Source organism: Acipenser ruthenus, chromosome 11 (genome assembly GCF_902713425.1).
Source record: "Acipenser ruthenus chromosome 11, fAciRut3.2 maternal haplotype, whole genome shotgun sequence".
NCBI lineage: Eukaryota > Metazoa > Chordata > Actinopteri > Acipenseriformes > Acipenseridae > Acipenser > Acipenser ruthenus.
Genome location: NC_081199.1, coordinates 29028500 through 29042719, shown reverse-complemented (window position 1 = coordinate 29042719; position 14220 = coordinate 29028500). Strand labels below are relative to the sequence as shown.

Sequence of the window (14220 nt, the reverse complement as noted above, 5' to 3'; positions counted from 1 at the left end):
ATTTTAAGATTTTGCTGTTAACTTACAAGGTCTGAATGGTTTAGCATCTAGTTATTTGCAGGAGTTACTGACCCTGTATCTTCCAAGCCGCACTCTGAGATCACAAGTTACAGGGCTGCTGGTTATTCTTAGGGTCAACAAACGTTTGTCAAGGAAGCTGGGACCATTACAGTTTTCAAGTCAAGACTAAAAACACACTTATATAAAATGGCTTTCTTATCTTAATGGGTTTTAATGTAACTTTAAAATTGCTGCTTTTGTATTATGTGTATACTGTTATTTAAATCTGTTATTTAAATGGTCTGACTGTGGCAGTTGTATGTGTGACATACAAATGCTATACATGCTATACAAATGTATTGTGGTTTGTTCTTTTTTTTGCTATGTACTATACAGTGCTTTGTGATACTTTTGTATATGCAATAAATAATAATAAAAAAGAGTAAGCATGTGTTCTCCCAAATATATATATATATATATATATATATATATATATATATATATATATATATATATATAAATGCATACATGTTTATTTACAATAGATAAGTGCATCTATTTATTGGAATACTAAAATGATCAATCCATGGTGAAGACTTTAAACCATGTTCTGCTCATACAAGCAAAATAGCCATTGCTTAAAGTGAGACTAATATTATACCTTGCCCACAAAACAGCTCTGCCTCAGGCAACTACCATCTGTAAGTTCAGAAAGACAGCCCAGAGCAAAACAGGGAAGTCAACATAATTATTAGTAGTGCTTTCCATCAGTGCCTTCAAATGCTCCTCTAAGACTTCTCTGCTTATAGCATCAGGACTGTATTAATTTATTTAGAAGCTAAATGGGAGACAGGTGGTAGACTTGTGTCATGATGTGGGCAAACAGTAAAAAACAGCCTAGCAAGAATCTGATCAGAATAAAGTATTGATTAATGACTTAAAGTCTTGATGGTTTTGGTATGCCTCTTTTATTGATTTTTTTAACACCATGATCCTTGTCTTACTGAAGCAGTGAGAAAGACAAAAGATATATTGATTTGTCAGAGAACAAAAAATGAGCAGCTAATGCTTACCTTTTTTCCAGCTAAAAGCACGATTCATGTTGGAAAAGTGTATGTCTGTGTTGCAAGCTTCTTTGATCTGCAGTAGTTCCACCTAAAGTATGGAAATAAATCATGGGCTTAAAGAATATAAAACTTTGCCACTGCAAAAAACAGAAACATTTCATAATCCAAGACTTTGTTATTTATGACATTCTTGATTTAATTTTACTAAAAGTAGGCATTCTCTGTCATAAGACTCACGGTGGAGTCACACAAAATCATAAGTCTGTCGTGCGATGGAATGACAACAGTGTTGTGACCCGTGCCAGCACAGCTTATGGTGTTAAGCCTCTGAAGCAAGTTGGATGAAGCAAGGAGATGGTCGGCAGCAAAAAAGCAACATGTGACAATAACACAACCTCAGCTTATCTCACAGTACAACCACGCTATGGGAGGAACACACTGGATGGATCAAAACATCGACAACTAATGAATTAACACCAGATCAAAGAAGTGGTGGGGGCTACTGTTTGCTTTCCTGCTTGATGTTGCAGTTCAAGCTGGGACCAGAATACAGTGAAAGCCACTGTCTACTTGAGTTTCGATTTGTGATTGTTGACACCTACATCATGAGGTATGAATCAAGGGAGCTCATTGGTCGACCTCTGGGAAAACCTCAAAGTCTTGCGAAAAGGATATGACAATATGACAGCCAGAATCATCTTGTCGACGAGAAGGACACACAAAGAAAATGTGCACAGTGTGGACTGAAAACCAAGTTAATTTGCATGAAATGTGATGTTGGGCTGCATCCTAGAAGCTGCTTCAGTGTTTTCCATTTTCAGATTTGAATCCTCTCAAAAAGTATTGCGAAAAAGGTTCAAAATAGCATAAGATATGATGGACAGAATTATCTTGTTGATGAGAGGGACACACAGATAGGATCCTAGAAATCAGAATGTTTCAAATAGTTCAGAAATTCAGGAACAATTTAACCGATGGTCCATTGACCAATACCAGAAATGTTACAGTACTTTTAAAATGCAGTTTGTATCTTACTATGATGATGTTTTTGTTATATTTTTGACATTTGAGATTTTAATCCTCTCAGTAGTTCATGGTTTCACAGTATTATTGATTTGAATAGACTAATTACTATCTCATCAGCATGTCCTTTATACTTATTTCATGTAGTTTTACACACATGTAGGATCATTTCCAACCTACAGCCTGCTTACTTCTAGGTCATGTGACCTCTAAAAGGTAGATATAGATTAATCTAGACTATCGGCATACATATTCCACTACAGTGAATTGGGTCATTTAAAACTTACATCCAGTCCATTTTCAGGTCATGCGAGTGTCAAGTACAGTAGTAAAATCAAATGAACCTGTAGGCTACCGGGATGGTAACACAAAATAAATCATGCTGCTGCATTGCACACATTGATGTAATGAGAATAAAAGATTATTTTAAATTGAAACTAAATGATTTTGGCATTTTATTTTATTATTATTATTATTATTATTATTATTATTATTATTAATAACTTGGCAGCCTAGACAATTAACACAAAATAGGTCATGGTGCCGCACTGACAAGTGGAGGAGGACAGTCAATTCTCGTTAATACGAATTCAAGGGACAAGCAATAAATGTTGCATTATACCACTAATTCGCATTATCATAAGCAGCCTATAAGCTTGTCTGCAACTATTGCGACAGGTGCAACACTTTAGTAAACCTACATAAAACTGCTATGCCTTTTTTCAGTTTTTTGGTGTAGTAAAATATGAATTGCGGAAGCTCAAATCATCGTGTGAAAGGAAGTGATTGACAGCGCCTGGATACACAGTCATTACACAACAGAAGCACATCGGCTCGGTGTGCAGTATGGGAGTTTCTCTTTTTAATGTGGTGGTGGGAATGCAAAGGGTCTTGTGCAGGGCTAGTTGTTTTAAAACATTTTATATATTTTTAAAAAAAAGTTCCCCCTTCATCAGGGCCCCCTTCGGCGTGTTGGGCCCCGGGGAAATTTCCCCGTCCTCCTCACCCTCTCGGTGGGCCTGTATATATTTAGATTTTTCAAAGTCACAGCAATATAGCTTTAAGGTTTTTGCTTTTAACCACACTTTTCTTCCCATTTATTTGCTTTATGAATGTGTGTTTAAGCCAAGAGCAGTTAGATGTAACAGTTGATCATTTCTCTTTGTAAAACAGTATAGAGTAAAGTTGTTTAGTTTTCCCATATGTTCTGTGTGCAATTATACTTGCAACTCCACTACAAAATAAAACTTGATTGGAACGGAGAAATGCCTCCATATACAGTATGTGTGTGAGAGAGAGAAAGAGAAAGAGGGGAGAGATAGATGTCGTCAAAAGTTTGCATACCGAAATGTGTGGAAATATACATACGTTGGGGATTTAAACTGTTGACGACAACTTTGTTGTCAACACTTTGTGCTTAAGCATTTGTTTATTTCTTTCTAAATAAAACCCAATTTCTACCCGAATAAGTATTCTTTCTTGGTTATATATTAATAAAATCCACCCGATTCGTTCATTAAATAATTCTACCCGGTTTTTAAAAAAGCATTTCACCAGAATTTGGAAAAATATTCACCCAAAAACCTTGTCATGGCAGAGACACTTGATACACATATTGTCCAGGCTTGCTCTAAAACAAGATTATTGGTTTGTAGTGTATGAAACATTTTTGTTCTATTATTGTTCTCACTATTATTGTTCAATAAACGTTGCTTATTTTGTCTACAGTCTTTTCTACTGCTCACACTGCTTATTCAGGAAATAAAAAAATGTTTAACCTACCTACTCTGTTTTTTTTCCTCCAGCGTAACCAGAACCACACAAATTATTTTATTTGGCCTAATCAACAAAGACTAGTGTCATATAGAACCCTAATGGGTGAGCATAGACTTTTGCTATGTTTGATCTATTATTTCTTTTTTAAAAAGAGCAATATATTTGGCTTGAATGACATATTTAACTAACTCCTTAGATATAAAGCCCTGAAACAAGCAATACAGATAGTTCCAGGAAGGAGCAGTATGCATCCTTGGATGACAACATTGCAACATTAAATAAAGTAATGCATGCTATTTAAGAAAAAAAATAATGATTCCTGCAAATCAAATATGCAAGTTTCACAGTATTTTTAATATTAATAACCACAATACCCCCCCCCCCAAAAAAAAAATGAAAGAATTGACAATAACACTGAATGATGATAATACTTCATGTTTCAGACAATTTCCTCACATTTCTCATAACAGATTTTATTTAACCAGGATAGTAAAAAACCTCTGAAATTTAATTTACAAAAGGTGTGTGAGACAACTGTTAAAGAAATATTACATACACATTCCCAAATTTAGGGAGTGTGGGGAAGATTTCCAAGGTTTTTTTTTTTTTTTTTGTCTGACTTCCATATATATTTTCTATTTATTTTAAATAGACTGCTCACAAAAGAGATATGCGAACCCAAATCAACAGTGACAGCAGTCATTGTTTTTGTACTTGCGGAGCATAGCAATTTCACTACCACAAATGTTTTCACATTCACTAGAAATTAAGTATTTTGAAGGTGCTAAAATTGAAGACTGAATTCACAAACTATAATAAAAAACGTCTGATCAAATTCTGATCTCCCTATTCAAATCAGTGGAAACTCATTACCATCGCCATAAATTTTTTTGGTTCAGCGCCCTAGGAATACAGACATAAATATCTCTCATAACCTCTGCTATCTTAAATTCCTGCTGAAATTCCCATCACTGTGTCACTAATGAAACTGTTTTGATTTCTTTCCTTTGGTCCAATGTTGGCATTGACATTATACATTTTTTTTATTTGGTGTTTTATTTTTATTCTGACAGCTTTAATCATTACTGTCCCTTCAATGTCTTGTGACTAGGAATTAAATTATCATAGTGTTTAAAAAATATATAAAATATAATGTTAACCTAAGTTATATATCATTATTTTAAATCCACCAGACATTTCAACACAAATGACCACACTGCAGAAGACATCACAATTTGTGGGATAAATCACTGCTATGGGACAAATGCAGCCAGGAAGCAAAAAGAATGCAAATTCATTTTCAAATTAGGCACTTTGGAACATCTTGGAATTATTATATTCTGAAGTCATCATACTTTTCTTAAAAGACAACTTGTTTATAACAGCTTGTTTACAGCACTGCTTTTTCCATCCCATTGAAGTCCGAAATGTCCTGATAAATTTTTTAAAATCAATTATCCACATTTAGATTTTGCTCATTTTGGTACACAGCAGTTCTCCTTTTTCAAATGATTATATATATATATATATATATATATATATATATATATATATATATATATATATATATATATATATATACACACACACACACATACACACACACACACACATTATATTTTAGTCAAGAAAGGTAGCCTGTAGCCCCTTCTTTAAAACCAGTAAAGTTAGGAAGCACCAAAGAGAATGTAAATTGACAGACTGAGCTAAAGGTTCTATCTAAAGACGGTTGCGAAGAGGCCATAAACAGGGTTCGAAATTAATCTGCATAGAAGCATAGTCTGTTGACAATGAAAGTAAAGATCAGCCAGGTAAAATAATCCTTGAATTAATTGATTTCATATAAAAATGTCCACATTTTATTGCTACTTATTTTAAATATATACTTGTGGTATAAACAGAATACTGAATGATTGTTTGTGGTATATGGTTTTTTTCCTCCTTAGGAGTATGTCCTGTCGGGGCTTGTGATTTATGTCCTGCGGTATATATGTGTGTGTGTATACTGTATATATATACATATATACACATACATACACACACATACATATCTATATACCTATATCTACATATATACAATTAATCCTGCTTATACATGCAGCTAGAGTTACAAGTCCTTCATTCAATCACAGATTCACTACAGTTGGATATGGTGCACATTACTGTTCCTTTATCATACAAAGATCTCAATGATTACAGATTTCATTATGACACTGGCACACTGTTTTCAAACTTTTACATTACTAACCTAGGCTTTATAGTTCTCTGCATGAAAAGACTGCTAACTATTTGTTTGGTCACAGCTGCTCAAACAAAATAGTCAGCCTAGGAATCCACTAATGGGCTTTAAACAGTCTGGACACTGGAAGTAATGATCTGGTCTGTTGGAGTCGATAAGAACATTGGTGTGCCCTGGGGATCTTTTTTGTGGCCTAAAAGTCATTTATTGGATCTGACTTGCACATGCTTGAAATAATGAAAACATAGCGAATTAGTGAAGGGCCCTTAAAGTAAATAGTACAAAGGCTGTGCATTCATTTAAATTCCAATGAAATGTAACAGGAGCAGCATCACTTAATTTAAACAGGGTAGCCACAGATTCAAGTGAAGTCATGTGATTTTATAAAAATGGCAGGTGCTCAGTGTTTGGTTTGCCAAAATAAGTTGATTGAGAATCTGTATAAATAGCCATTCGAAAAGACATGATTTTAATTAACACAAAAACAGCGAAAGTTACGACCATGCCCGCCTGAGTAATGAAGATCGCCTGGTTGCTATCGGCATGATTGAAGGCGGTCTGTCTATGAGAGAAGTTGCCCGGAGAATGAGATGGTCTGCTTCAACAATCAGCAGACTAGTCCAGAGAAACCAGGAAACTGGCTCTGTGACGGACAGGCCACGTCCTGGAAGGCAAAGGGTCACCACATCGGCCCAGGACCGTTATGTTGTTGCGCTGTTCAAGCCAACTGGTGGGGCGGTGGAAGTGTTATGATGTGCGGAGGAATCTCCGTTAACACAAGAATGCCTTTGGTGCAGATTGAGGGCAACCTTACTGCTCAGAGATACATTGACGAAGTCCTTGGGGCAACGTTTTTTTCCACTCCTGCAAGCTAAGTGTCGATTTTCCAGCAGGACAATGAAAGACCGCATAGTACTACGATTACAATTGCACGACTTCAAGAAAACAATGTTGAGGTCTTGCTGTGGCCAGCTTTTTCTCCTGACCTGAGTCCAATAGAACATCTGTGGGACCAAATCGCTAGTGCCATCCACAGGAAACAACCGCGATCAGCCAATCTTCGCCAGCTATCTGCAGCTGTACAGGAAGAGTGGCGGAACATTCCACAGCAGTCTATCCAGAGGCTGATCAGATCTATGTGTCAACGCTGCCAGGACTGTGTTAATGCTCAGGGATGTCACACCCCATACTAACTTTGTAATGTTTTCATTTTAACAGTGTGTTATGTTTCATACTGAAAACTTATCATGATTCTTTTATTTGTGTTCACATTTTCTATGATTTTGTTTGATACCTATGTTTAAAATAGTCGATTAAATCCATTAGACCTGAGTGTTGCATTTCTTTTGCGCATCAGTATATTACACACACATACACACATATATATATATATACATACATACACACACATATACACACACACATTTTGCAGCCCAAATTTATATATATATATATATATTGCAAGCAAGAATGAGAAAGGACCTCTACTTTACAAGCAGAGATTGAAAACAGAAAACTCCCTTCGTATGTTCAGCAAGTATCTAGTTAACCAGATGCTTCAGTCCTCCCAATAATGAAAAGTCTGTTTTTTTGCAGTTAAGAATTTGAAAGAAAACATCACACTTTTCTCCTGTGTTCACTAATTCAAACCATATGTGGCAGATATTGCCAGAGTCAATGTATTTGACATTCTGCAAAACAGAACGGTGCATACGGTGCAATGCTTCTTTGTTGCTTAAACAGTGTTTTATATTTCTAAAATCTTTTGGTATGTTGTGTACAAAGTTTTGCACATTGAGAGACATCACAAAACAACACCATGTTTATTAGCAAGCCGCATACCTTTCCTTAGCAGGATCAGACTGTGTTCTTTTAAGACACGCACGTACTTTCAATCTCTCAAACAATGCAAAATCCAAACCAACAGCATTAATCTAAACTTCATTACATTACATTCATTAACATTTTCAGAAAAAAAATAAGCAAAGACTTTGTTTTAGAGAGAAAGACAGACACAAAGAGAAAACATTGGAAACCTACTTACTTGCTTTCAAATAGAGTGGAATTGTGAGGAGAGGAAGTTGTTGCTGTGCATAATAGTTTTCAGCTGTGGGACAGATGGGGATATATACAGTACTGTGGTACAATGCATCATGGGCTTGCTAGCTCCTTAAGAACTGTTCAGTAATCCTATACCTATCCATGTCTGGGTCTGTACATGCTTTATCAATGGAAGTATTTGAGTACATTTGTGTGTATTAACAAAATGGGCTGATGTTTGTATCACTGCAAAGTCTAACAATACAGAAAAAAGCAGAAAGTAAGGGAAATATGTTATACACTGATCCAAAACTCTAAATATTAGAATTATAAAATGTATTTAATATGAATTGCAATTTAAGGGAATTTAAATTAAGATTAAGAGGAACTCATACATTGTCCAGAATACTGTATTCTTGCTATTTCGCAGTTTTTACATCTGCTTACATTTCAGACAGTGAATATTGGCAGTCCTGTGGTGTTATGTACTCCTGTAACCCGGCACTGTTCTGGGCCTCGTCTACCCTTTTTCCACCTGCACACCCGAGCCGAGCCGGTGACGAGTCAATCAGCCTGGTACAGCTCGGGTAGCTTGAGTTGCTTTTACACTAGAGAAAGATAAGCCGAGCTGAGAGACGTCACGCATAATGAACGTGCTGAGTCGCAAGTTTATGATGCATTACACAGTGTTTAAAGTAGTTTGAAAAAGGTGCCGGTATGCACAAATCTTTTTTAAATCTGCGTGGGTTGGATGATTTTAGCACATTCATTCAGCCAGAGCTACGGATTATGAGTCATGTTTAAATGCCACCTACAATATGTTAAGGTTTTTTAAAGGACCTGTTAGGGTTTTAATGTTATATATACAACGAAAACATAAAATTGTCAATTGCTTTTAGAATAAAATGATTGTTTTTATTACTGTGTTCAAAATGAAACCGTATATATTTTGTCTTCAATAATAAGAACAAGACGTTTGGGAATGGTTGTTTGAGGAGCCTGCTATAGCACTGCCCCTTTAAAAATAAATAAATAAACAAACCAGAATTGAAAGGGAACAGCACACACCCCTACAGTCCATGAAACCTCAGAAAGCTCAGAAAAAAGAAAAAAAAAAAAACAGGATAAACCTCTCGTTTATCTAGTTTGCAGGAAATACAAAATATGTTCAAGAGCTACTTCGGTACACCACATTGTGTGAAAAAAAGTTTCAAGAAATAAAATGTAAGTGTGCGCAAGCCCACTTAGCAGTAACATATGATCTGTGTTCAACAGGTAGTACGCAAGTGTTGTGCATGTATGTATGTGTGTCAAATGGGAAGACACAGCTTTCAACAGTGAAGTCGTACAATAAAGAATAACTGCTTTACATATTTATAACATATTCACATATATTTTTCATTTTGACATCAAGAGGAGAAGAATGCTCATGGCAGAGAGCTGTAAGAGTCTTGCAAACAGAAAGACATAAGACAAAAAAGGTAAGCCTGGTTATTTTTTTCTCATGCTTGCTTGCTTCAAACTATTTGCCTGCAGTATGAAATGCTGAAGAAAAATGTGTGAGACTGCGGTTGAATCCCATTTCTTTTAAACTATCTTAAATTTGTGAATAAATGTTCTCGTTTCGAACGCTTGACTCCAGTGGTTGCACCTTTTCAGTCCCAAGCCTTCACTTTCCTCTTGTCTACTTTAGATTCAGATATGGTTTCACGGTATGGGTCGGCTCGGGTCAGGTATCTTGCTAGTGGAAAACCACCCTGATGTGCAGGTGGAAAAGAGGTCTTATACTGCTGCAAAGATCTTAGGAAGGACCCCGTGTTACATTTTGATAGGAAGAAACACATTTAGGGAGAAACTGTAGGAAACTATCGAGCATACATGGATGGCATGACAACCATGACTACAACAGTAGCCTGCACTAATCGGTTATTGGGCAAATTAACCAATAACATTGAATGGGCACAAATGCAATTCAAGCCCACTAAATCAAGGAGCATCTCTATAATCAAAGGTAAAGTAGTAGATAAAACGTTCTTCATTAATGGTGAGGCAATACCATCAGTGTCTGAGAAGCCAGTGAAGAGTCTTGGGAGATGGTACAACGGGGATCTAAAGGACACAGTTCGTGTGGGAGAAGTTAGACAACAAGCAGTGGAAGGGTTGGAGAGCATAGACAGCAGCGATTTACCAGGCAAACTAAAATTCTGGTGCTTTCAGTTTGGTCTACTGCCGAGGTTGCTGTGGCCACTGACTGTGTACAAGGTTTCTTTGACAACAGTAGAGAAGCTGGAAGCTTTAATCAGTTCATACATCAGGAAATGGTTGGGAGTTCCACACTGCCTCAGCAGAGTGGGACTTTATGGTAAAGGAATACTGCAGCTACCAGTCTCTGCTCTAACCGAGGAGTTTAAGTGTGCCAAGGTCAGACTGGAAATAACATTAGTAGAGTCACGCAACAAATGCGTAAGGGAGGCAGCACCTGTGTTGAAAACTGGAAGAAAGTGGGCGGCAAAGAAAGCTGTGGAGGATGCAAAGGCTGCCCTTCGAATTGGTGATATCATAGGGCAAGTTCAGCATGGAAGAGGGGGTCTTGGTATCAGTTCAGCTCTTCCTACATGGCACAAGGCAGCCCCAGCTCAACGGAGGAAGCTGGTAGTCAACGAGGTACAAAAGCAGGAGGAGAGGATGAGGTGTATAAAGGCCATTTCCCAGGCCAAGCAGGGAGAATGGATGAGATGGGAGAGTGTGGAACAACGCAAGATTGGCTGGCAAGACCTATGGTCTATGGAACAGAGCAGGATCAGTTTCCTCATCAGGTCAACATATGATGTTCTCCCATCACCACAGAACCTAAACCTCCGGGTAGGAGAGGATCCCTCATGTCCTTTGTGTTCATCACCTGCAACATTAAGGCACATTTTGACAGGATGTAAGGTGGCTCTTAGCCAAGGACAGTTTACTTGGTGCCATGACCAGGTGCTGCGATGTTTGGCCTTAGTATTGGAAGACAAGCGTAACATGACCAATAAGTTGCCACCTGTTCCATCAAAACATTACACACAAAAGACAGCATTCCTCCGCCCAGGAGAGCAACCACCAAGAAAAGGTGTTAAAACCAATCCTCGCCCAGGACAACTGGAAGCTGCTAGAGACTGGAAAATGCTGGCAGATGTTGGTCAACGGCTTATTTTTCCACCTGAGATTGCCACCACTAACCTTCGACCAGATATTGTCTTGTGGTCTGGATCAGCATGCCTTGTTCACCTGGTAGAGTTAACAGTGCCATAGGAGGATGCTGTAGATGAGGCGTATGAGAGGAAGAAACTGCGGTATGCTCAACTAGCCACTGAAGTGGAACAGTGAGGATGGAGAGTCCGGGTTTACCCAGTGGAGGTGGGTTTTCAAGGATTTGTGGCACACTCTACAACCCGGTTTCTCAGAGACGTCGGATTCAGTGGCCAAGAGTTGCGTCGCACAGTGAAGAACTTATCTGAAGCAGCAGAGAGGAGCAGCAACTGGCTGTGGTTGAGACGGAAAGATTCTGGCTGGGGATCTCAAGCACAATAGAAAGCAACGCTGATGTACAGGTAAGTAAGCTGGGCTGAGTTGAGTGGGGGATGGAGGGGGGTGATGCTGGGACGCCAGAATCACCATCAAGCCCTCTTGAGGTGTCATGGACTAGTCGACGAAACACTGAGGATGGAAGGTGCCCACTTGAAGACCCCAGAGATGTTCCCTACTTAGCTCAATCCAGACCGTTGTCATGCTGATGCGCTGGGGAGACCGCACTGTGGTTGATCCCCGGAGCCAGCATCGCAGCCGTTGTGTGTGCTGATGCACCAGGGAGGCAATAAGCTGATCCCTGGAGCCAGCATTTCACTTCAGCGATCAACACCAGACAGAAGGATATCTACAGCATCATATGGAAGGAAGCGTAAATGGATGGAGACACAGATGGATCACATTAGTTTACTGTAAAGCTATGTCTTAGTTGGTGCTTATTTTGGCGAGAGTCGAGTTCAAATCAGCATGAAGTTTTAACATCTACTCTCGTGTAATGGAAATCATCAGTCTTAGCAGGGCAGAGGCCCTGCAAGTATAAAAATGTTTGTTTTGTAGCAGAGACAGGGTGAAAAGCCTCCCTGCCAAGCTAATTGTTTTTGTTTAATTTAATTGTTTAATTGTATTATTATTTGTTAATTGTTTTATTGTTTTGGCAGTTGGCTCATTATTGTAAATTAGAGCCAACTGCCAATATTTAAGGAGAGCGGTCAGTCTGCTAAGGGCTGCTGCTGCTGAGTGAAGAGCCCGACTTTGAAACAGCATTCTGGTCACACCACCATCCAACTACACCAGTCATTCACAAAGAGCAGCTATGCCAGCAGAAAAAGCAGGTGAACCACAACCACTAATTAAATTGTGGTATTCAAATTATTTTGCACATTATGATCCACTCACACTTCATCACACATCATCATCTATTTTAAGGTAGGTATCTCCCACCTCTGCTTTTGTCTGCTGTAAATCTCACTTGCCTGGGGTCAAGACCCTGTTGACTGGGTCCTCTCTCAGCTGCTCTGGGCCTTGCCCCGGGCAGCTAAAGATGCCTGGCTTGACATGAAGCATGAGATAAAGTAGACTCATTCTGTGAAGGTAAAGTTGTTTTCCCCCTGGGAGTAGTGGCCTTAATTATAAATCACTAATCCACACTCAGCCGATCAAAATGCCAGATTTCACTTTACATCTTATATTTCTTGAGTCTTGTCTACCAACTGACACAAATTCTGGAACACAGCATTAACTACGTATCTCTTTTTTTAAAAAAAAAACATGACTTATAACACCGTGTAACAAATTATTATTATTTTTTTGGTTCCTGGGTAGTAAAAGTGTTATTTCCTAATTGCTTATGCCTCAAAAGTATAGAAAATGGCTATTATTCCCCACAAACTTTGCTTTTGTGACCAGGACAGTGACATTTTGAAATTTACCTATTTTCCAGAACATTCCAGATAGATTCAGTGCTGAGTAAACTTGGAGTAACTTCTAAAACTTTCTAGAACTTTCCAGTAATATAAATAGTAGTATAAATACAGGGGCCTTAAGCCCACCAGTTCAGTTTATTTCCAGCTGCCTAAGTGGATACATAACTGCATTTTTCTGAGATGGCATCAAGGTCATAGGAGACTTCAAAATGGTGGCATTCCTGGTGGGTCTCCAAGGTGGTTTTACCAAGTTTCCCTGCTATCTTTGCCTTTGGGACAGCAGGGACACCAAGGCGCACTACCACAGGCGGGACTGGCCACAGCGGACCGAGTTCTCTGTGGGGAGGAACAACGTCAAGTGGGAGCCACTGGTGGACCCCCGGAAGGTGCTGATGCCACCACTGCACATCAAATTGGGCCTTATGAAACAATTTGTCAGAGCTCTAGATAAGGAGTCGGCAGCCTTCAAGTACCTTCAAGACTTCTTCCCTAAGCTGTCTGAGGCAAAGGTCAAAGCCAGTGTCTTCGTCGGACCACAGATAAAGAAGATCCTGGAGTGCAATGAATTCCCCAAGAAGCTCACTAGTAAGGAGAAAGCGGCTTGGAACAGCTTTGTCGCAGTGGTTCGGGGCTTCCTGGGCAATCACAAGGCCGAAAACTATGTGGAGCTGGTTGAGACTCTGGTGAAGAACTACGGCACAATGGGCTGTAGGATGTCCCTCAAAGTCCATATCCTTGATGCTCATCTTGATAAATTCAAGGAGAACATGGGAGCGTACTCGGAGGAGCAAGGCGAGCGCTTCCACCAGGATATACTGGACCTTGAACGCCGCTACCAAGGACAGTATAACGAGAACATGATGGGAGACTACATTTGGGGGCTGATTCGTGAAAGTGATTTACAGTATAATCGTAAATCTCAAAAAACTACTCACTTCTAAATCTTTTGTAGTCATTTTTGTATTACTTTAGTATAAATACATGTTAATTTGGATTCACATGTTTTTTTCGGACTTTATGTGAACGAAAAGACACAAATTTGCCCGTTTCTCATTGGAAACAGGTCAATTTCAAAATATCACTGTCCTGG

General features: G+C 38.7%; 1 protein-coding gene across 14 annotated transcripts in view; it reads right to left on the bottom strand.

Annotated features, from left to right (window-relative positions):
• The window catches only part of LOC117426111 (PTB domain-containing engulfment adapter protein 1), a 141995-nt gene that overhangs the window by 58602 nt on the left and 69173 nt on the right, over positions 1 to 14220 (bottom strand). For 11 of the 14 annotated variants that reach the window (XM_059033607.1, XM_059033610.1, XM_059033606.1 and 8 more), the window contains one exon: positions 1074 to 1155. The exons of 2 other annotated variants lie outside the window; for them this stretch is intronic. In XM_059033607.1, the coding sequence (XP_058889590.1) occupies positions 1074 to 1101 (28 nt within the window). In that variant the 5' untranslated portion in view covers positions 1102 to 1155. Of the gene's footprint in view, positions 1 to 1073; positions 1156 to 8149; positions 8230 to 14220 lie in introns of those variants that run through there. One more of the 14 variants, XM_034043416.3, reaches the window with a different exon arrangement.